Below are 21,590 nucleotides of genomic sequence, written 5' to 3'. Positions count from 1 at the left end.
TTGTCCAATGTCTATATCTGTGTATTCACCATCCCAATTGAGATACAGAACATTTCCATCACCCTAGAAAGTTCCCTTGTGCCCCTACACTCAGACAACCATTGATCTGATTTCTACCACCATATATTAGTTTTGTCTATTCTAGAACTTTATATCAATTGTACTTTTCTTTTTAATTTATTTATTTTTAAAAAAATCTTTGGCTGCGTTGGGTCTTCGTTGCTGCGTGCGGGCTTTCTCTAGTTGCGGTGAGCGGGGGCTACTCTTGTTGCAGAGCTCAGGCTCTAGGCACGCGGGCTCAGTAGTTGTGGCTCAGGGGCTCTAGAGAGCAGGCTCAGTAGTTGTGGCGCACCGGCTTAGTTGCTCTGCGGCACGTGAAATCTTCCGGACCAGGGCTTGAACCCGTGTCCCTGCATTGGCAGGCAGATTCTTAACCACTGCGCCACCAAGGAAGCCCTAAGTTGTACTTTTCTTTTGGCTTGGCTTAGGTAGTTTTCTTTTCCATGCAGAAGCAAAAAAGATTCCTGTAATTTTTTATATTTATGGTCTCATTTTTTATATTTAAATCTTTGATACATCTGAAATGTATTTTGGTATGTGGTGTGAAAGGCACAGGTCTAATTTAAGTTCTTTTTCCCCAGAGAGCTACCCAGTTGTCTCAACATCATTTATTGCTACATGTATCTTTTTTCTCACTGATTCAAAATGCCACCTTTATCACATGTTAAATTCTCAAGTGTGTTTGTATCTCTTTCTGAACCTTCCCTTCTGTTCCTTTGATTTGTTTGTTCAAGTATCAATACAACACTGTTTTAACTGTGACTATATTATTTGTAAAAATATTATATTTTAGGATTTTCTGCTCTATCTCTTCAATGAGGTAAATTTTTCCAAGGTTCCTGTACTGGTTATCTGTTACTGCATAACAAATTACCCTAACATTGAGCAGCTCGAAAATTTATCTCACAGGTTCTGAGACTCAGGAATGAGAGAAGTGTAGCTGGGGGTTCTGGCTCAAGGTGTCTGGTGAGGCTGTAGTTAAGCTCCCAGCTGGGGCTGCGGTCATCTCAAAACTCGGGCTGAGACGTTTGCTTCCAAGCCATGTGGTTTTTGGCAGCCCTCAGCTCCCTGCCATGTGGGTCTTGCCATATAGGGCTGCTCACGACATGGTAGCCAGGACTAATCCAAGAGGGAAAGAAAGAAACAGCGAGGGCCCAGGACGGAATGTTCAGTTTTATATATCCTAATCTCAGAGGTGACGTACCATGACTTCTGCCAAGCCGGGCATGATGTGGGAGGGAACTATACGAGGTAGTGAACGCCAGCCCCCAGGGGTCCCAGAGACCATCTCAGAGGCTGGCAACCACATTTCCAGTTTTGGCTGTCCTCTCTTTCCACATTATTCACTTTCTTGGAATATCTCATCCGTTTTATGAGGCTGCTTCTACCTATGATCTTCTGATTACTAACTTGCTCTCTGGAGTGCCAGCATGATTTATCCAATTGCCTGGGTACCTCCTCTGAAAATCCCACAGGCATCTCTACGTGGCTTATCCTCTGCTCTCCTTGGGTTGGAGGTTGAGTCTCAAACCTCCTTCCATTTGACATGTAGTGCTCTGCACTGCATGAATTTGATTCCTCTAATAGACTGTAAGTTTATTGAGGGTAGGGATTAGGCCTTCAGTGTTTTGATATTCTTGGTACTTAACACAGTGCTTAGCGTGAAGCAGGTGCTCATCAAATATTTGGACCCAGGTGACAGCTTGGGTAGTGGGCACCTGCAGCTCTGCAGCCATTAGTCCTGTATGGTGCCAGGGGCCCGATATAACAGGGAAGGGTGGGATCACTGGATTTAGGACTCAGGTCTATGGTCTCTTTTTGGTGCTGACTTTGTACTCAGCTCTGTGTTCCCAGCCAGCTGAGCCTATAGGCTGCCCGTCCTTTCATTCACTCCCCTCCACCCCCTGCCCAGTGTGGGGTCTGGAGCCTGTTTGGACCCACGGGTCTGTCTGCTTCTGTTGTGTGTGAGAGTCTGGGGACAGCTGGACTGGCAGGACTGGGTCATTGGTAAGTGGTCTGTGCAGTATTCTGCAGAATTTCACTCAGACAAGTACTTCCTACACTTTCCCCCTCCTGAGGCTTCCTCACCAGCTGTGTGGGGGAGGCCTTTTCTCACCTCCAACTTTCTTAATTCTAGGACTGTAAAGTCCATGAATCCTTGAGTTTTTCAGATAGAAACAGCAGTGCCTGAAACCCAGCCTGCTGCCTACTCACATTCTCGCACTCAGCTGCAGGCTCCACGGCGGAGGGGCCCCTGACCAGTGCTCAGAACAGCCAGGAGCACAGCCAGGTGAGGCTGAGCTGACGCCGCCGAAGGGCAGGGATGCTGTGCCCAGGTTGGTGTTCGTGATGCTGGAACTGCCTACCTTCACTCCTGTTTACTTTTCGTGCTGGTGCTTCTTTCTGCTGGGCTCTGTCTGCAGCTCAGTCTTTTTTTTTTTTAGGCTGCACTGCGTCTTAGTTGTGGCACATGGGATCTTCGTTGCAGCAAGCAGGATCTTTAGTTGCAACATGTGGGCTTCTTAGTTGCAGCATATGGACTCTTGGTTGCGGCATGCATGCGGGATCTAGTTCCCCAACCAGGGATCGAAACTGGCCCCCTGCATTGGGAGCTTGGAGTCTTAACCACTGGACCACCAGGGAAGTCCCTGCAGCTCAGTCTTGATTTCTTCTCTGATTGTCATAAAAAAGCTCGTGGGACTATCAGAGCCCTTAGGATCACCTAGCTCAACTTTTCTTACCAAGGTGCCAATGGAGCCAGAGAGGGGAACAGACACCCAAGATCACGCAGCTTCTGTTGACATCTCCCATGGGGCTTGCAGGATCTTAGTTCCTTGACCAGGGATTGAATCCAGATCCTCAGCAGTGAAATCACGGAGTCCTAACCACTGGACTGCCAGGGAATTCCCTCTCTTCCTTGATTTTCGATGTTTCTAATGACTGTACGTCTCTCCCTAGTCTTTGTTTTCTTTCCTTTACCATTCTCTTATCTCTTTGGAGCCAAGAGATAAGAGAAGGTCACCTACCTCAACATTGGGACTAGGTTGAGGTGTGTCCATTTGACTTCCCATCTTCCACATTTGGGCATCTGAATTGACCAGCATGGAAAGGGGAATCAGAGTGGGCAGTGCCAGGTTCAGACCTGCATTCAACTCTGGCCCAGTTGACTGCTTCAAAGTAAAGATGAATGAGGGGAGAGGGTGCCAGAGCCTGGGCCTTTGGAAGCCACTCAATCTCAGGCCCTGGTCTAGGGGGACTTGAACAGGAAGGGGAACCAAAAGAGATAGATGAGGGCTTCCCTGGTGGCGCAGTGGTTGAGAGTCCGCCTGACGATGCAGGGGACACGGGTTCGTGCCCCGGTCCGGGAAGATCCCACATGCCACGGAGCGGCTGTGCCCGTGAACCATGGCCGCTGAGCCTGCGCGTCTGGAGCCTGTGCTCCGCAACAGGAGAGGCCACAACAGTGAGAGGCCCGCGTACCGCAAAAAAAAAAAAAGAGAGATAGATGAGGCCTGACCAGTCTCTCTGCACTTCACCTGCAATAGCCTGGATCTGCTTTTCCTTACAAGTAGGGCAGCTTTCCGGCAAACCACCTTACAGCAAGTGTTGTAGGACGCCGGCTTGCTGAGAGATGGGAACAGCTTCTCAGAGGTGCTATAACTCCAGCCTTCCAGCAGGGGATGTCCTGTCCCGACAAAATGCAAGTCTTCTTTTTCCTGCTGCCCTCCCAGCCAAAGAGACTGATTCCCCCGACACTTGATGGGGTTAATCTGTGCTCACAGCTAGGGGGAGAGGAGTCCCCTGGGGGTCAGAATAGTGTTTAGAATCTGGTGTCCTGTTTAAGAAAGGTAAAACCATCAGGAGTTGAAATCTCTCATCCCTCTGAATAAAAGCCTGTAAATATGACCTTGCAGAGAAGAGAGAGAGCATGAGAGAGAGAGAGCAAACAGAGTGAAAGCAGCTGGGATAAAAAAGCAAGGAGATGTAGGACCTGCAAAGGGTGGTTTTGGAAATAGGGTACCAGAAGAGACATAAACTGAAAACAAAGGCTGTCCCTCCCAAAGCAGAGCATTTGGTCACCTTCATTATGACACTATGACACTGATACAGACTGATATTTCATCTGAAATTTCTCCACAATTCCTGAGCAGCACCCATTCTCTTATCATGTATAGATACCAACACCTAACTCCAGGGAACTGAGTTATGCAAAGGTTGCTAAGGAACGAGGGGAGATGCAGTAGGTACGGCAGGGGTTGCTTAGTAACCAGAGTCCCTTTGTGATGGAGTGGCCAGAGCAGGTGTGGAACTGATGAAGATCCATGGACAGAGTCAGCTCACAGCAGAGCCTCCTGAAAGGGCATGTCCGTTGGCCCCTGGGCCCAGAGCGGCCAGAGCCTGCCTCTCTTCAGCTCCCTGGCACTGCCTTGCCCAAAAAGTACACCCCAAGCCCTTGAGTATCCTCAACAGTCCTTTGCTCCAACCATGCCTTCCCCACCTCCCTTGGCAGGAAGCTAATCAGATTGCTAGATTCGAGAAGGGGCAGGGCTCTCCAGCAGGCGAACGGGAATCTCACCACAGGGGAGGCAGGAGCCTCTGGGCTCACACTGACCTGGAGCTGGGAAATTTGGGGTTGGGCGGAAAGAGGGTCCCCTAGGCAAGCATCCCTGATGTATTTGCAGTTCACAGGGAAATGTCTTCCTCTCTGAGTCTCCCATGCCACTCTTCATCCTGCGCATAGCTAGGGTGGCACACCTCTTCCCTTCCCAAGGGTGAGCTGGGTGCGTGGGTCTCCACACAGCAGCCTGGCTTGGGGCTCCTTTGGCTGCCTGGGTTCCTCACAGCTGCCCTTCAGAGAGCTTCACTTCAGCACAGCCTGGAGGAGTCATCATGCAGGCATTCGGAACCAGTCAGCTTTTGCAGCCAGGAGTCCTCCATTCTCTGTTCCCCAGGCACAGAGGTGGCCCTCCTCTCTCCCAAACACCATGGACACTCACACTCCTCTGCTTCTCCTCTCAGTCTGTGCCCTGGACCAGAGCACAGGCCACCTATCCCGCTGCTTCCCCCATCAGACCTCCCTTCACCTTCCAGGTCCTGTTTATCTGCAGCCTCCCTAGTGATGATTCTCCCAGCCTGAGCAGAATGAGCTGTGCACCCCTGTAATGTATTGGACTGACAAGCACCCCTGGACTCAGGCCCGGCAAGGCTCTGGGGCCCCAGAGAGGGAGCAAGTGGCACTGCCCTCAAGGAGCCCACTGAGCCTCTGCTTCCTCCACCATCTGGCAGGATGCTCCCAGGAAAACCTTTGTAGATTGAGCGTTTATATGCGAAAGCTTGTTGTTTCAAACAAAGCCCTTTGCACAGAACATCTCTGAGAAAGTGTTTGAGACACTGGGAAGTTTGCCTCCAAGAAGAGAACTGGGAGACTTAGTTTTTGAACTAGTTTTGAACTGCTTGAATTTAAAAATCTACCATGAGCAGATAATCTTTACTTTTTAAACATTTTGATTGTGAAATATAACAAATACATAAAAAGTATATATGTATGTATATACATAGACATATGCAAGACACACATATCTTTTTGAAAATTTTAATTAAAACCTTTTTTTTTTTTTTTTTTTTTTTTTTGCGGTACGCGGGCCTCTCACTGTTGTGGAGCACAGGCTCCGGATGCGCAGGCTCAGCGGCCATGGCTCACGGGCCCAGCCGCTCTGCGGCATGTGGGATCTTCCCGGACCTGGGCACGAACCCGTGTCCCCTGCATTGGCAGGCGGACTCTCAACCGCTGTGCCACCAGGGAAGCCCCCAATTAAAACCTTTTTTATTGAAGTATAGCTGATTTGCAATGTTTCAGGTGTACAGCAAAGTGATTCAGTTATATATATATCTATATGTGTATGCACATATAGATGTATATGTATTCTTTTTCAGATTCTTTTCCATTACAGGTTTTTCTTTTTTGGGGCTACGCTGTGAGGCATGCGGAACAATGCGGGATCCACATGAGGGATTCCCCGACCAGGGATCGAACCCACGCCCCCTGCAGTGGAAGTGCAGAGTCTTAACCACTGGACCACCAGGGGAGTCCCCATTACAGGTTATTACAATATATTGAATATAGCTCTCTATGCTATACAGTAGGTCCTTGTTGTTGACCTATGTTATATATAGTAGTGTATGTCTGTTAATCCCCAATTCCTAATTTATCCCTGCCCCAAGACACACATATCTTAGTGGACACCATGGAATCATACAATGGAACACAGACAGCACCCCAGGAACCCCTCGGTTTGCCACTCTCCAGTCGTCCCCCCTCTTTTATCCTAGGAATATCCACTCTCCTGACTTTTGTGGTAATTACTGCCTTGCTTTTCTCTGCAGTTTTATCACCTGTTTGCATTCTTAGACAACATAGAGGGGTTTTGCCTGCTTTTGAAACTCGTGTATGTGGAATCACATAATAAAGGATTATTTTTTGTCTGGCTCCTTTCCCTCAATGATATCATTTTTTAGATTCATTTATGTTGTCCAGTGTAGCTTCAGTTCACTAATTTTCATTGCTGCATAGTATTCCATTATATAAGTGCAATCCAATTTGTCTATCTATTCTACCATTAATGGACATTTGGGCTTGGTTCCAGTTTGAGGCTATTTCAAAGCATGTTGCTGTGAACGCTCGTGTGCAGGCTCGTGGTGCACATGTGACAGCACTCCTGGGTTGTGAAAGTGTAGAGTCAGAGGGCTGTTTGTTCAACTTCCCTGGGCAGTGCAAAACCATTTTCCAAAGTGGCTGTGCTTATACTCCCACCAGGTTTGACTGAGACTTTCGTTGATTTCTACTTTTTCAACTATAAGCAGCTCATTAAAATTGATAATTGGTGTCATTATTAGTTTGGTATCTGGCATTCTCACTCTACTGGGAAGCTCCATGGGTGGAGGTTGGGGGCCATGGTTGCTTGCTTATGGAATGAATGGGAAAATAATCATGTCTACTTAATTCTGGATCTCACATTCTAATTTGCCCCTTTTATAAATAGAGAATTTTCAGGAAAGTTTCCCTGACCTGAGGCTCATCTGTTTGAAATTCACCCTGACTGGCCCGACTCTTTCCCACTCTCTGCCATTGGCCTTGTCTGTCCGGAGGAGCTGGGGGTAGAACATCATCATTCTTGCTGATGGCATCAGTGGTAAATGAAGTTGATTCTTTCCCCCAGGGCCGAGTTCAGCGGGAAGTAGACCAGTCACTGGCCGCCATGCAGGGCCTGGGTCCCCCGGGGCCTGTTCTGTCCCTGTGCTGGGCTCTCTGTGCTGCTGAGCAGCAGTGGGATAGAACAAAATGGCATTCTGGCCAATCAGGTAGCCGGGGTCACAGGGTCCACTGATGGTTGAGTATCCTATTGCCCTGTGGGTCTTGACCCCTCACAGGGACCCTTACTTGCTCAAAAGGACCTCAGGGCTATAGAGCAGGACACAGCTTTGTTGATTTCCAGGGCTGGGGGGGAAGGAGAATAGTAGCGAGGAGCTGAGGCTTTGTTCCGTTCATCTCCACCGCAGGATCAGCTTCGCCATGGCTCAGCATCTGGCCCAGGATGGGCCCCATGTGGTGGTCAGCAGCCAGAAGCAGCAGAACGTGGACCTGGCGGTGGCAGCGCTGCAGCAGGAGGGGCTGAGCACTGTGGGCACCATGTGCCACAGGGGAAGGCAGAGACCAGGAGCAGCTGGTGGCCACAGTAAGGGGCCCCGGGGGTGGAAGGACACAGGGAGGAAAGTGTGCAGAACACCCTGCCTGCTCAGCCTGGGAGGGGTAGGGCCCAGGAGGGGGGCTTGGAGGTCCTGGAAGGCAGCCTGAGGCCACAGCTGCTCGCAGTCTAACCGGGCGGACCTCACTGCTCACGCCGGTTCTCTGGAAAGGGGTCTGTTCATGGGAGGACCTCACTCCTACCCGTCCTGGGAGGTCTGTGGTTGAGGAGGGACCTAAAGGGATTTCTCCAACCCCAGTCCCCAGAGGGGTTTCCTCCCCTGAGGCCCTCAGCCCCGGAGAGCCTACGCCTGGGCCTGTCCAGGGCACTTACCTTCACTGAGAGTTTGGTTCTCACAGGAGCCTTGTGAACATTCCTGCTGGAGACGGTATATAATTAGCAAGCTTTTTAAATAAATTTATTTATTTTATTTATTTATTTTTGGCTGTGTTGGGTCTTCATCGCGGCATGCGGACTTGCTCTAGCTGCAGCGAGCGGGGGCCACTCTTTGTTGCGCTGCGCAGGCTTCTTGTTGCAGAGCATGGGCTCTAGGCATGCAGGCTTCAGTAGCTGTGGTGCGCGGGTTCAGTAGTTGTGGCATGTGGGCTCTAGTAGGATGCAGGCTCAGTAGTTGTGGTGCATGGGCTTAGTTGCTCCGTGGCATGTGGGACCTTCCTGCACCAGGGCTCAAACCCGTGTCCCCTGCATTGGTAGATGGATTCTTAATCACTGAGCCACCAGGGAAGCCCCTGATTAGCAAGCTTTGCCTCAATGTCCCATGTACAGGGTTGCTCAGGGAGGACGAGGCCTCCTCAGGCCATCTCCAGGCCCACCCAGCCCTTCATGTCCCCCCATCCCCCCAGGTCCTGGAGAACTGTGGGGACGTCGACTCCCGGGTGTGCAGCTCAGCGGTCAGCCCCCCTGGTGGGGAGCACCCTGGGCGCCAGTGAGCAGGTGGGGGACAAGGTGAGAGGCTGCCCCGGGGAGTTGGCTGAGGGGTCTGAAGTGCTCCCTCACCAAGACCCTCCTCTCCCCTCCTGACGTTACTGTAAAAGCAGGCGCTGACCACGTGCCCCCTGGAATGTGCTGTGATGCTCCTTTCTGGCCTGTGTGCTTTTGAAGCTGGTTCCTACACTCTTTCTGCTCTTCTTTCTCTTCCCGTCCCTTTCGCATGTATTCATTCGGCAAATATTTATCGAGGACTTGCTATGTGCCAGGCCCTGTTCCAAGCTCTGGGGGGTAGAGCTGTGTGATTAAGTTTCTGCTTGTGGTAAGAGTCAAGCATAGTAAGGTGTCTGCTCTCTGCCAACAGTTTATGTTTTTCACATCCTTTGGTGGGGACGTACATTGGTGGTCGTGCTCCTCTTTGGTGACCGTACCTGCCACTGAGGTTCTCCACCTTTCCTAGACGAGGGCTTCTCACTGTCCCTCAGATGAATCTGCTGCACCTGTCAAACCTGGACCCTCCCACCAGCTTTCCATGGGCTTGGATGCAACCCACTGCAGTCCACTTAGCCATCCTGCCACCTGGTCCACCAGGATCTGGGACAGACCTCGTAAAATGCCTTGAGGTTCATCTCTGGCTTTGTTATTCTCCTACGACTTCGGTTCTGTTCACTCCTGTGTTTTTTCCCTTAGCCCCTCTGACAGGCCACATGGACTGTGATGGGGTCATGTTCTTCCTGTCATTGTTAGCATCCCCCGCTGCCCCAAGCACAGGCCAAAGCTGTCCTTTTGCCTCCCCAGCTCTCTGGGTTCTGCTGACATCCTTCTTGGGCTGGTCCCTCCTGTGTATCTGCCCTTGGCCGGATGCCCTTCCCTCCACCCTCAGAAATGGCCTGAAATCCTAGCTCCCTGTGGCCTCCCCAGGCTCTTCAGCTTCCTTAATGTCTCCTAAGCCTCATTTGTGAATCTGTAGCTGGGATTTCATTGCTGACAGTCTCCTAACTCTCCTGAGTCATTTTCCCTTTTAGCGTCTCAGTTCATGGGATCATGACTCTTCCTGGAACTGTTTGAAATCTTCCCTCCTGAAGCTGGGCGCACTAGATGACAGCCTTCTCTGCTGCTCGCCTATTCTCCAAGGGCTTGCTATTCTACTAGCGCTTCTGCACAGCTGGACAGAAATCTTCCCCCCATCACATCTGCCACCACCTCAGAGGGGAAATGCTCACAAAAATGAGTTTCTCTGTTTTCACCCAAATGCGATTTTCAGCAGGTGCCCGGTGAGGAGAATTTCTTCTCACTCATCTTACCCATGGGCCATTTTGAGCACTTCCTTCAGGCAGACCCCATTCTCTCCAGCTGGCTGGGAAAGTTTGAATCTATCACCCCATCCACCTCTCCTCCATCCCGTCCCCAAGGACTCTCCAGACTCTCTGCACCCTCCTCAGACTCACAGAGCTCCGCAGAGATGCACAGGGCAAGGTATGCAGAAAGGACGCAGTACTTCCATGCCTTCTCCAGGCACTGCTCTCCCCCAATCTCCATGTGTTCACCAGCCCAGAAGCTCTCTGAACCCTGCCCTTTGGGTTCTGATGAAGGCTTCAGTGCATAGGCATGATTGGTTAAATCATTGACCACTGGTAATTTTTTTTTTTTTTTGCGGTATGCGGGCCTCTCACTGTTGTGGCCTCTCCCGTTGCGAAGCACAGGCTCCGGATACGCAGGCTCAGCGGCCATGGCTCACGGGCCTAGCCGCTCCGCGGCATGTGCGATCTTCCCGGACCTGGGCACGAACCCGTGTCCCCTGCATCAGCAGGCGGACTCTCAACCACTGCGCCACCAGGGAAGCCCGACCACTGGTAATTTTTAAAAATTAATTTTTATTGGTGTATAGTTGCTTTACAATGTTGTGTTAGTTACCATTGTCTATTTATTCAACTTTCAATCCCTCTCCCCTCCCCAGAGGTCAGGGGGATGGGGCTGAAAGTTCCAACCCTCTAATCACATAGTTGGTTCCCCTAGCAACCAGCCCACATTCTTAGGTATTTTCCAAAAGTTACCTATTAACAAACTCAGGTGTAGCTGAAAGGGATTTGTTATGAATATCAAGACACGTTTACCACTTCTATGACTTAGGAAATTCAATGAGGTTTCCCTGGGGTTGGGACTGGTCCAGGCCACACGTTCAGGGCAGGGTGCCACCTGGAGCAGCCTGACTGAGGGCTGTGAAGTGGGGAATCAGAATTTACCAGTGAACCAAGAGCATAAGACTCTGGGGCCGAAGGTTTCAGTCAGTGCAGAGCAGGTTTTACGGGCCTGCAAGAGTTGGGGCCATGGGGGGGTGGGCAGTGAGGTGTGCTGAGGAGATGCAGACAGGCAGGGCAGGACAGACTGCTTCAGTGGGAAAGCCAGGCCCAGAGAGGTGACTTGCTGGGGTGTCCCACAACCTTTTAATAGCCAAGGCCATGGGCAGAACCTTGCCATTGGATCTCCAGCTCCAGCCCCAAGACCTTCTCCCACACTCCACAGGGGCTGAGTGCAAAGACAGTGAGGGAAGTTGCTAGGCAGGCCAGGCCAGTGCCCCAGAGGCCTGCAGGGAGACACTGAGGGTGGTGCAGAGGGACCACAGGGGCCCCCAAGGAGAGAGAGGCCGCAGAGAGGGGGCGGGGAACAGCAGGCTGACAGCAGGGTCAGGGCTGCTGACCCCTCACCCTCCTGCAATGAGTAACAGAAGGTGCTGACTTCCTGGGTAGGAGTGGGGAGGGGTGTCACCAAGAAAAAAAAAAGCCCTATTTCTGTACCCTGAGCAGGAGGCAGGGATTTGAGGCCTGGAGAGAAGAGAACTTTGCTTCCAATAAGGCAACGCTCAGAGAGGGGATTTGTGTGTGTGCAGTGCCTGTGTGTGTGTGGCTATGGTGGGGAGACCTCAGGGATGGAAAGGGCTGGGGGAGAGTACAGGAGAAAGGGTAAGGGTGCAGAGGGGGGGTTTGCACTCGATTTATGGCCCTTGCCCCTTCTTCTGTTGAGAAGCGTCTGGAAAAGCCCACCCTGGGCTCAAGTAGTCCAGAGCCCTGTGGGGTGAGGGTGTGTCCCGAATGGGGGGGAAGGGAGGGGGGAGGGGGAGGGGAGGGGGAGGGGAGGGGGAGGGGAGGGGGAGGGGAGGGGGAGGGGAGGGGAGGGGAGGGGGAGGGGAGGGGGGAGGGGGAGGGGGAGGGGAGGGGAGGGGAGGGGAGGGGGAGGGGAGGGGAGGGGGAGGGGAGGGGAGGGGAGGGGAGGGGAGGGGAGGGGGAGGGGAGGGGAGGGGGAGGGAAGGGGAGGGGGAGGGGAGGGGGAGGGGAGGGCATAGGGAGAATGAGGAGTGGGGCAAAGAGAAGGGCAGGCCCTCGTGTCCACCACTCACCCTGCCCTCACCTCACAGCCTCACAAGAGGACAGGGGTTCCAAGGAAGGCGGCTGCCCGGGTTGGGTGAGGACACGGACTTGACTTTTTGGGTCTCCCCATCCCTTTCCCCCAGAGTCCTCCTCAGGCCAAGTTTCCAGCCAGAGGCTGTGGACTGTGGATAATCAGACACACGTGCTTCCTTGGAATAAATAACCTCAGTATTTCTTTGGTTCCTGACAGCGCTTGGGGAGGTACTGGGATGCTTTCACCTGGGCTAATAAGTGAAAAACAAAACACCGAGTTTGGCACATGAGAGAGTTCCTGCTGTTTTGCAGGTATTTGTGTGCTGGAAGGCCCCGGGGTGCGGGGCACAGGGGCTAATTCGCTTGTAGCTCCCACAGGAATGGGAGGGGTTCCTCAGGATGGGTCAGGCTCTGGCGCTGGGCGCTTGGCATATCCAACTCTACCTGGGAACATTTTATCTGTATTTATACATTTCAAGTTAACCTCTTCATCTCTGATCTCTTAAGAAAGATCTGGAAAGAACTATTAGGGCAAGGGGGAATTCTAGGGCATCCTGGGATGGCCACAGGTGAGGATTATGATAAACGGGGGTGACGGCATTCCAGCCTGAGGGTTCTCTGTCTTGTGACCCTTGAGGGTACCCAGTCTTGTTTGGATGTTGGGCCGCCTGGGAATAAAAAGTGGCACCAGAGCCAGACCCTGGCTGTTTTTCTCTTGTTTTTATCCCAGACCACTGTGGTGGTGGGGCCCTTGTCCCACCACAATGCAGCCCTCACCCCTGTGCTGACATCCCTGGCTGCCTCTGCCCGGGTCGCTCTTGTGGGGCTGGGCTCACGGGCAGGAGGGCAGCTGGAGGGGCAGTGTCGGGGCAGAGGCTCCTGGTGCTGCACTGGAGCAGAAGGGGTGGTCCCTGGCTGGCCTGAGGCAGTGTCCCTGGGCTGAAGAGTCAAACACATGAGTTTTCATGGAGGCTGGGTTCTGTGGGGTGAGGTGAGGGCAAAAATAGATGAATGCCTGAGGCTATGCTTGGTCAGTGCTGAGTTCACCAGCGAAGATCCTCGGTCAGATTTTACCAAGAAGTTGAAGAATCCTTTCATCTAAAGCGAATGGTCCTTTTGGCCAAGTAAGCAGCGGGGCAAACGTTAGTTGATTAACAGAATAAATGAAAGATTGAGAATAGGATGGGAATGGAGGACAGAAGTGATCAGGGGAAAGGTTCAGAGCTGAGGCTACAGGCCACAGCGTACCCTGGGGCTTCCTTACATGTGGGGATGGGACACCGTGTGGAGGCAGTAGAGGGACTGAAGGAGCCATGCTGGACTGGGCTGTTGTGTGTGCCCTGGGTGCCTGGACTCAAGTTTAGAGTTACCGTTGCCTTAGCCATTGAAGGCCAAAAGATGCTGTCCCCTCTGCAGGATGGGTCCCTGTGAATCCCAGTGGGTAAAATGTCTCCCTTTGCTGATCATTTTATCATAAATCTTTGATGTTTTCCAATTGCAACCTGCTCCAGAGAGGTTAATTTGTCTACATACGTGCAGCTTGTAAAAGGCAAGCCTGAGATTTGAATCCCCGTCTGTCTCTCAACCACCCTCCATGGCCAGGCTCTGTCAGCCCACTTCTCTCTGCAAGTCTGTCTTAGTTTGGTTTCTCTTGAAAGCAGAGACAAGGGCTTTTGGACAGGAGATGGGAGGAAGCAGGAGTGAGGGAGGGAGTGATGAGTGATCAGGGAAGCGAGGAAAGCCCATACAAAGACTTCCCTGGTGGCGCAGTGGATAAGACTCCATGCTCCCAATGCAGGGGGCCCGGGTTCAATCCCTGGTCAGGGAACTAGATCCCACATGCATGCCACAACTAAGAGTTCACATGCCACAACTAAGGAGCCCACATGCTGCAACTAAGGAGCCCGTGTGCTGCAACTAAGGAGCCCACCTGCTGCAGCTAAGACCAAAAACAAAAAAGCCCGTACAGGGGTGTGCAGGGAGGGTGGTACTGCTTGCCACAGACTCTGTTCCCCACCTTCCAACAGCCCAAGGAGAATATGGAATGCCTCTCAGATGGGAAGTGTCCACCCTAAGGCTGGTAGCAGAGCGTTTAATAGAGTGCTTCATCTCCCATCCATCGAGAGCGGCCCCTGGGTTTATCAACACCCCCATACTTCCAGTCAAAGAGAAAGATGCTTTCTGCAGTGTAGCAAGGCTCACAGGTACAATCCACCCGTCCACGTCAGAAATCAGGCTGAAGGCGGGAGGGGTGAGTCAGGGCGCCTAAAGTGTCCACCACAGGTTTCCAGGAAGTAACCGTCCAGGGTCTCAGATATGTTTCAAGGACAAAACACTCAACCATTGCTCCAGTGAGGCCCCAGGAAGAAACACAATCTCTCCTCTTCCGCAAATAACAATTAGTCCACTTCCCCCAAGTGATAGCCTTCAGAAATTTTCACTGGAGGCTTTCAAGCCGCCAGATCTCGGATCTATGGTTAATAGTTTGAGCAGTCCACGTGGCTGTCCCGTGGGGTTCCCAGAAGAAAACAGAGGATTGAAATGAGGAGAAGGCAGATCTGAGAGGAAACTCAGAATAAACTCATTACACACTAATAGAGCTGGGCTGGGGTCTTTCAACAAGCGAATGCTCTACTTGTCAAAAAATAGAATCATTTAGGGCTTCCCTGGTGGTGCAGTGGTTGAGGGTCCACCTGCCGATGCAGGGGACACCCGGTCCGGGAAGATCCCACATGCTGCGGAGCGGCTGGGCCCGTGAGCCATGGCCGCTGAGCCTGCGCGTCTGGAGCCTGTGCTCTGCAACGGGAGAGGCCACAACAGTGAGAGGCCCGCGTACCGCGAAAAGAAATAAAAAAAAGAATCATTTAAATGCAGCACTTAATATGGTGAAATTTACATATTAACAACTCCCTTTGCTTTTCCCTGAGTAAAAATCAGGACAATTTAGAATGTGAGGACCTGGGAGGGGAGGAAGACAGGGCACCCTTTTGTCCCATTTTGACCCAGCTTCTGGAGACAATTGACAAAAGACACTGGTGGTGAGACTGGGGCCTTGGTGACCTGATACACCTCAGGTGTGGGACTGAGATGTGGAGCCTTGGGGTTTAACCACTGGATATCTCAACAGTAATCTTGACCAGAGCACTGGGCATTTTGGGTCTTGAGTGTCCTGGGTTAGATTTTATCATCTAAAGCAAATGGTCCCCTTGGCCAAACAGCTTATGGAGAGCATAGTTGGCTCACATTGGGAGAGTTCCTTTTAACAGGCACCAGGAAGGAGTATGAGATGCCAAGCAAAAGAAACCATCATCCCTATCACCCAACTTCACAACAGACCCCAACAGCCCATATCAGACTGAGTCATCTCAGAATCCTCCTCTCACTCCTTTCTTCCCCGTACTCCTAAAGTGCACCAGCTAACTCCATGGCAAACATTTCAGGGAGACTCAGTGCCCCTCTTGCCTTCACTTGTTGGGGGTTAAGAACTGAAATGTTTCCCAAAGACTGGAGTGGACCAGTAGAGATCTCTTTCGTTATCAAAGGCTCTGTAATAACACACAGGTATGTGGGAGGAGCGGAGACATTGTTTTCAGCTGTATCAGCTCACACCTTAGTAGGGAGGCTGAGGGTCCTGTCAGAGGGGGAGAGAGGGTGGCAGGGAGAGGTCCCAGGAGGAGTGGGGTGGGCAGGGACGCTGGCTGTGGAGCACGAGAAGGGCAGGTGTTCTGTCTCTCAACCACGCTATCCTGACTTGCAGTTTTTGCTGGTGCAGCCAGGAATCTGGAGTTGGAATTCTCTGTGGCTGGCGCACCGCCGTTAGAGAGCCGGGCTCCCCAGGCCAGTGGAATGGCTGAGGAACTGCGTCTTCAGGAGGGGAATGTCTCCTGACCCCCTTAGAGGAGCTTATTTCCCAGGAGTGTTCCTGTGAGTAAATTTCCAAGGCCGGCATCCTTTCTCCACAGATTCTTTTTATTGCCATGGAGACAGTCTGCGGCTCTGTCCAATGAAGAGTCTGAACAGCAGGCACCATGACAACCTGTGGGGGTTGGAAGGACAGCTCCAAAGCACCTCACAGACCACAGCAAGGACGGAGGCCTGGGGACAGTATGATTGTCACGAGTGTGGCTGATGAAAGGGGACAGCTTGACTGTTCGCTGCCTTCTCTCTGTGAGCAGTGAGCGAGGGACGGGTGTGACAGGTGGGTCTAGGGCTGGCGGTGCTGAGGTTTGGGGCTGCCGAAGCCCCATTCTTTTCAGCGTCATTCTTTTTCTGACTCTGTATTTTGCTTACCCCCAGCCAGGCCAGCTGATATGTGCCTAGAGCCGTGACAAAGCCAGAGCAGGGCAGATCTGTCCAGCCCTGGGTGGGGTGAGGGGGCGGAGAGGAGGAAGCAGCACATTCCTAGGAAATGACCCACAACTAATAAGTGCTCTTCTGTAGAAATCACCCCACCCCTCCCAGGATTGTGGAGACAAACAACTTGCTGCCAACTTGAAGTGAAGCTTCCTAATTCCCATGTTGGGGTATCCTGGCTTTGCCGATGGCAAGGTGTTGGCAGTATGAGGCCAGAGGCCTGTGCACGCTCTCTGCTTGTCCCCAGCATTTGCCCAACTCCTGCTGGAGTCTGCCAGACACGGGTGGGTCCCGTGACCTCTGTGTTCAGCCCATAGCTGGTTACTTTGCAGAGCTGGGTCAGGAGCCTTGCCCACCTCCTTCCTTCCTCCCAGGCGCTCTCTCTAGTCTATCCATCCCCTGGCCCTGGGCTTCCTCACTCCCAGGCCAGTGCTCTTACCTCACTATTCCGTGGTTGGGTTATTCAAAGAATCAGCCTGTGTCTCTACTGCAGGCCTCACCCTGAAGGGCTAGAGAGGAGCAGAGTGGTACTGAGATCTCTCTGTGCCTGGAGTGTCTTAGGAAAGTCACAGACATGACCTAAGGTCTGCTCATCCTGCTGGTGGCTATCCTGGTGAAGGCCACATCTTAAGAGAGAGAAGGTGGTCTGTGAAAGCAACCCTCAGGACTAAACTCATAACCAAATTTTTATAATAGATGCAAGACATGACTCCAGTTCTGGAGGGTCAAACTCTGTGTGACTCAGTTTTCTCATGTGTAAAATAGAATTAAATGAATTAACAGCTGGGCCTGGTTTATGGTAGGTTTTAGCTGTTATTATGATGTTTTATTACCAAGTCCTCATACAGAGCTTGGGAACACGACTTACTGTTCAGTTATTCTCTGCAGATGCTCCTATGCCTGCCCAGCAGGGGGTTTGCTTATTTCCATCAACTCCAGGCCTGGGGAGCAGCCTCTGCCCTGCTCTTCCACCGTGTACACTTATTATGTGGAGATTGGTAATCCCAGCCCAGAGCTATTCATCTTCATCTCCCAGGGATCCCCTGCTGGTGTGGTTTGCACTTCAACCCACCTAGATAAGAGAGCATCTCACGAAGACAATCCTTACAGGTGACGGGGATTACAATTCTTTCTTGTGGCATCCTCCATCTTTTTTTTTTTAATATATATTTTATTTTATTTATTTGACTGCGTTGGGTCTTCGTTGCTGCGTGCAGGCTTTCTCTAGTTGCGGCGAGCGGGGGCTACTCTTCTTTGCGGTGAGCGGTCTTCTCATTGCAGTGGCTTCTCTTGTTGTGGAGCATGGGCTCTAGGCGCACGGGCTTCAGTAGTTGTGGCATGTGGGCTCAGTAGTTGTGGCTCGCGGGCTCTAGAGCGCAGGCTCAGTAGTTGTGGCACATGGGCTTAATTGCTTTGTGGCATGTGGGATCTTCCCGGACCAGGGCTCAAACCCGTGTCCCCTGCATTGGCAGGCGGATTCTTAACCACTGCACCACCAGGGAAGTCCCGCATCCTCCATCTTCTATCCTACGAGCACAGATCACAAGCCTCCAACTGCCCATCATAAGCCCTTTATGTTCTCATGTAACCTAGGGATGAGTTCTGTGTTCAGTGCTCTGATTTGACAGCTGGTGGCCTTACCTCTTTGCCCAACACCTCACCTAGTGCAAGTACATGCCTCCATTTCCTCCAGCCCTCAGCTGTCCAATTAGCCTTTAACCCTTAGCAGTGGTTCTTCTGAACCAGTCCACAAGGCATGCCTTACATGAATCACCCAGAGTCTGTCTTCAGAAGCTCCTCCACCCTGGGTCATCACTCTTTGGAGCATCCTATCACTGTATCCATGTGATGTCTTCCTCCTCTCCCCATGTCAAAACCTGCTCTTAGGAAGTTTGCAAACTCATTCATTCTGACGGGTAAGTGACTTTTAGAACTCAGTCACTCCAACGTTTAGACGGCTTCCGGGTAGCCATCCTTAATGCTTAATGTGGATTAACTGCATGCTCATATGTTCAATAAACAGAGCCTGATGATATGCTCCAGTGGATGCTGCTGTAATTATCTTTGTCATCGTTGTCACTGATAACCATTTACAAGCACCTACTATGTCCCAGGTAAGATAATTGGCCATAGTAGAGTACAGTGGCCAACATCTGTACTGGACCCCTACCCCATTTGTTATGCCAAATTTTCCAGAAGGACCGAGGATTTACATGTAAAGTAATATAACTTGTGTTGCGGCTTATGGACAAGAACACATTTTATAGCCCCATGTATAATAGTAAAAGGCAGGAAACCACCTAAATGCCCAACAATAGGCCATGATTAACAGGGGATGATTAAATAAGTTATAATACATCCACTTATGGACTACTCTGTATCTTGTTTTTTTTACGTCTTTATTGAATTTGTTACAATATTGCTTCTGTTTTATGTTTTGGTTTTTTGGCCGCGAGGCATGTGGGATCTTAGCTCCCCCGACCAGGGATCAAACCTGCACCTCTTGCATCGGAAGGTGAAGTCTTAACCACTGGACCTCCAGGGAAATGTATCTTTAAAATTAAAAAAAAAAAAAAAAAACCAAACATGGGCATAGGTTTGTAACTACTCCAAGATAAAAACTCCAAGATAAAAGTTAAAAGGGAAAAACGCAAGGTGTGGCACAGTGTATAGAGTGTGCTACTGCGTGTGCAATGAGAGGAGAGCTATAAAAGGGTGTATGCAGAGATTATTTTTAGAAGGAAAAAGGAAGTTGACAAGAGTGGTTGGTTCTGGGAGTGGGATTGTTGATCTAGGTAGGAGGATGGCTTACTCTTTATCCTTTAATGGAGTTTGGATTCTTCTTATTCCTCACCACATGTGGGTATTATTTCTTTATTTAAAAATTTAAGAGATGAGCAAATGTTATGGAATCAGACAGACTTGGACTGAAGTTGAATTTCTATCCACTTCTACCTGCGTGGCCTTGAGTGTGGTACTTACCTTCATCTACTCTCTTTCTCTGTAGAATGGGGAGTAAGAGCACCCACCTCTTGGGCTGTGCTGAGGATTAAGGGGGAGAGAGCCTGAGAAGTTCTCAGCACAGTGCCTGGCACAAAGCAGACCATTCGTTGTTAGGCGCTTTACATAATTGTCTCTAATTACCACGCTGGGTGCAGTACTACTCAACTAAGCTGTGCTCTGTGCGTCAAGCACCCAGCAAAGTCTGGTGATATAAAAGCAGTGGGACAGGGCCTCCCTGGTGGCGCAGTGGTTGGGAGTCCGCCTGCCGATGCAGGGGACATGGGTTCGTGCCCCGGTCCGGGAGGATCCCACATGCCACGGAGTGGCTGGGCCCGTGAGCCATGGCCACTAAGCCTGTGCGTCCGGAGCCTGTGCTCTGCAACGGGAGAGGCCACAACAGGGAGAGGCCACAACAGTCAGAGGCCCGCGTACCGCAAAAAAAAAAAAAAAAAAAAAAAAAGCAGTGGGACAATCAGGCAGCAAACAACCAACCATAACAATCCTGGAACAAAGGATCTCAGAGGAAAGCATGTTTAACTCTGCCCGAGGGGTATAGGGTAGGGGTCCAGGAAGGGTTCACTAAAGAAGCGACATTTGCCGTGGGAGTTTTATAGGATGGGAAGGAGCAGCTCCAGCAGAGACAGCACACGAGGAGAGGCACAGGTGTGAAGGCTTGGGACCCCTCTGTCCCTGCCATAGGAGAGCAGAGTGTGAGGGAGAGGGTGGGGGCAGGACCCTCAGATGGAAACAGTGCTGGGGACAGAGGTGAAGCACCAGTTCCTCTCAACAGCAGTGCCTTGGCCCCTCCTTTTCCTCGTGGCCACCTCCTAGAGATCATCGTCTGTTTCCAGTTGCTGCAGTGGAGTCTGGGGCAAGAGCACTGGGGGCCTTTCTGCAAATGTGCTTTGGAGACTTCTCCTCTAGCCACAGCCCTTGGAAGTAGCAGCAACACGTGCTCTTTAGGGCAGGCGTGTTTCTATTCCACATGCTCCTAATACTGCAGTCTGTTACCTCTAGACACTTTCCTTCTCTGAAATATTCACACCGAGGACTTGTATGGATGTTCTGTTTTCTCTATCAATTATATATCTGCCTATAAAATATAGACACGTTTCTCCCTTTCTGGATAAGCAGGGAAGGATCAATGCAGGGAACTGCAATTGAACCAGATGCTCTGGAAGGAGGAAGAGCTGCAACAGCTGATGGGCTCTGGCGGTCACCCTACAGTCAGAAAAGAGAGAGCCCACCCTGATTGTCAGATGATGGTTTAGCCACGCCTGGGGAAGAGCTGAGTGTGCAGCCTCCCTCCCTGTCTCCCGGGTAACGAAGCCTCTGGATGACCCTGCCAACAATAATGAGATGAAAATGAAGAGCCCTGCAGTATAATGAGCACGATAAAAATAGAGACTTGCTGAGTAAAGGGCCACAGCGGTGGAGAAGCGGGAGGAGGAAACAAGCCTGGAGCAGGCGGACCGGGCCCCCCAGCCAGACTCCCTGCTCTGTCGCTATGACTCTAACAGGCCAAGGCTGGTTAGGGCTCTGTAGGTGGGGTGGTAAGGATGTCAGAGAGGGATTAAAGAGTGGGCCTGAGTGAGCATCCCGAGCAGACTCTATCCTGGTCACTGTGACTCTGAGCTCCACAGGGGATGGACAAGGTGTGGCCAAGGTGCACGCTGATGGGGGCTGTGAGATTCCTGCCCTTAGCTTGAGCCCCTCGCCTGCCAATGAGCATCAATCAGAAAATGCTCTGAGTAAATGTACCAATTTTTTTCAAAACATTGTACCCCTTGTCTGTAGTGTATAGTGTAAGAAGCCTGCTAATTATGCTTGCCTTCCCTCCTCCCTCCCTCCCTCCCTCCTTCCCCCTCCCTCCCTCCTTCCATCCCCCTCCCTCCCTCCCTCCTTCCCCCTCCCTCCCTCCCTCCTTCCCTTCTCCCTCCCTCCATCCTTCCCCCCTCCCTCCCTTCCTCCCTCCCTCCTCCCTCCCTTCCCCCCTTTCCTTCCTTCCTTCTTCAGTTGGCAGCTTGGAGTATCTGCCAGGAGAGGCAGCTGCTCCTACAGAAGGAGGGCTCTGCGCACTGCAGGG

At 51.4% G+C, this 21,590-nt stretch overlaps 1 protein-coding gene across 1 annotated transcript in view; it reads left to right on the top strand.

Moving 5' to 3' along the window:
• The first annotated feature begins 1,265 nt into the window (after positions 1 to 1,265).
• The window catches only part of LOC132528066 (dehydrogenase/reductase SDR family member 2, mitochondrial-like), a 165,265-nt gene continuing 144,940 nt past the window's right edge, over positions 1,266 to 21,590 (top strand). Inside the window, 6 exon segments of the mRNA XM_060164087.1 lie at positions 1,266 to 1,291; positions 7,323 to 7,447; positions 7,617 to 7,755; positions 7,757 to 7,793; positions 8,666 to 8,719; positions 8,721 to 8,768. Of these exon segments, the coding sequence (XP_060020070.1) occupies positions 1,266 to 1,291; positions 7,323 to 7,447; positions 7,617 to 7,755; positions 7,757 to 7,793; positions 8,666 to 8,719; positions 8,721 to 8,768 (429 nt within the window).

This window comes from Lagenorhynchus albirostris, chromosome 1, assembly GCF_949774975.1.
Source record: "Lagenorhynchus albirostris chromosome 1, mLagAlb1.1, whole genome shotgun sequence".
NCBI lineage: Eukaryota > Metazoa > Chordata > Mammalia > Artiodactyla > Delphinidae > Lagenorhynchus > Lagenorhynchus albirostris.
Note: the sequence above shows the minus strand (reverse complement) of the source record. Positions and strands in the feature narration are given on the sequence as shown.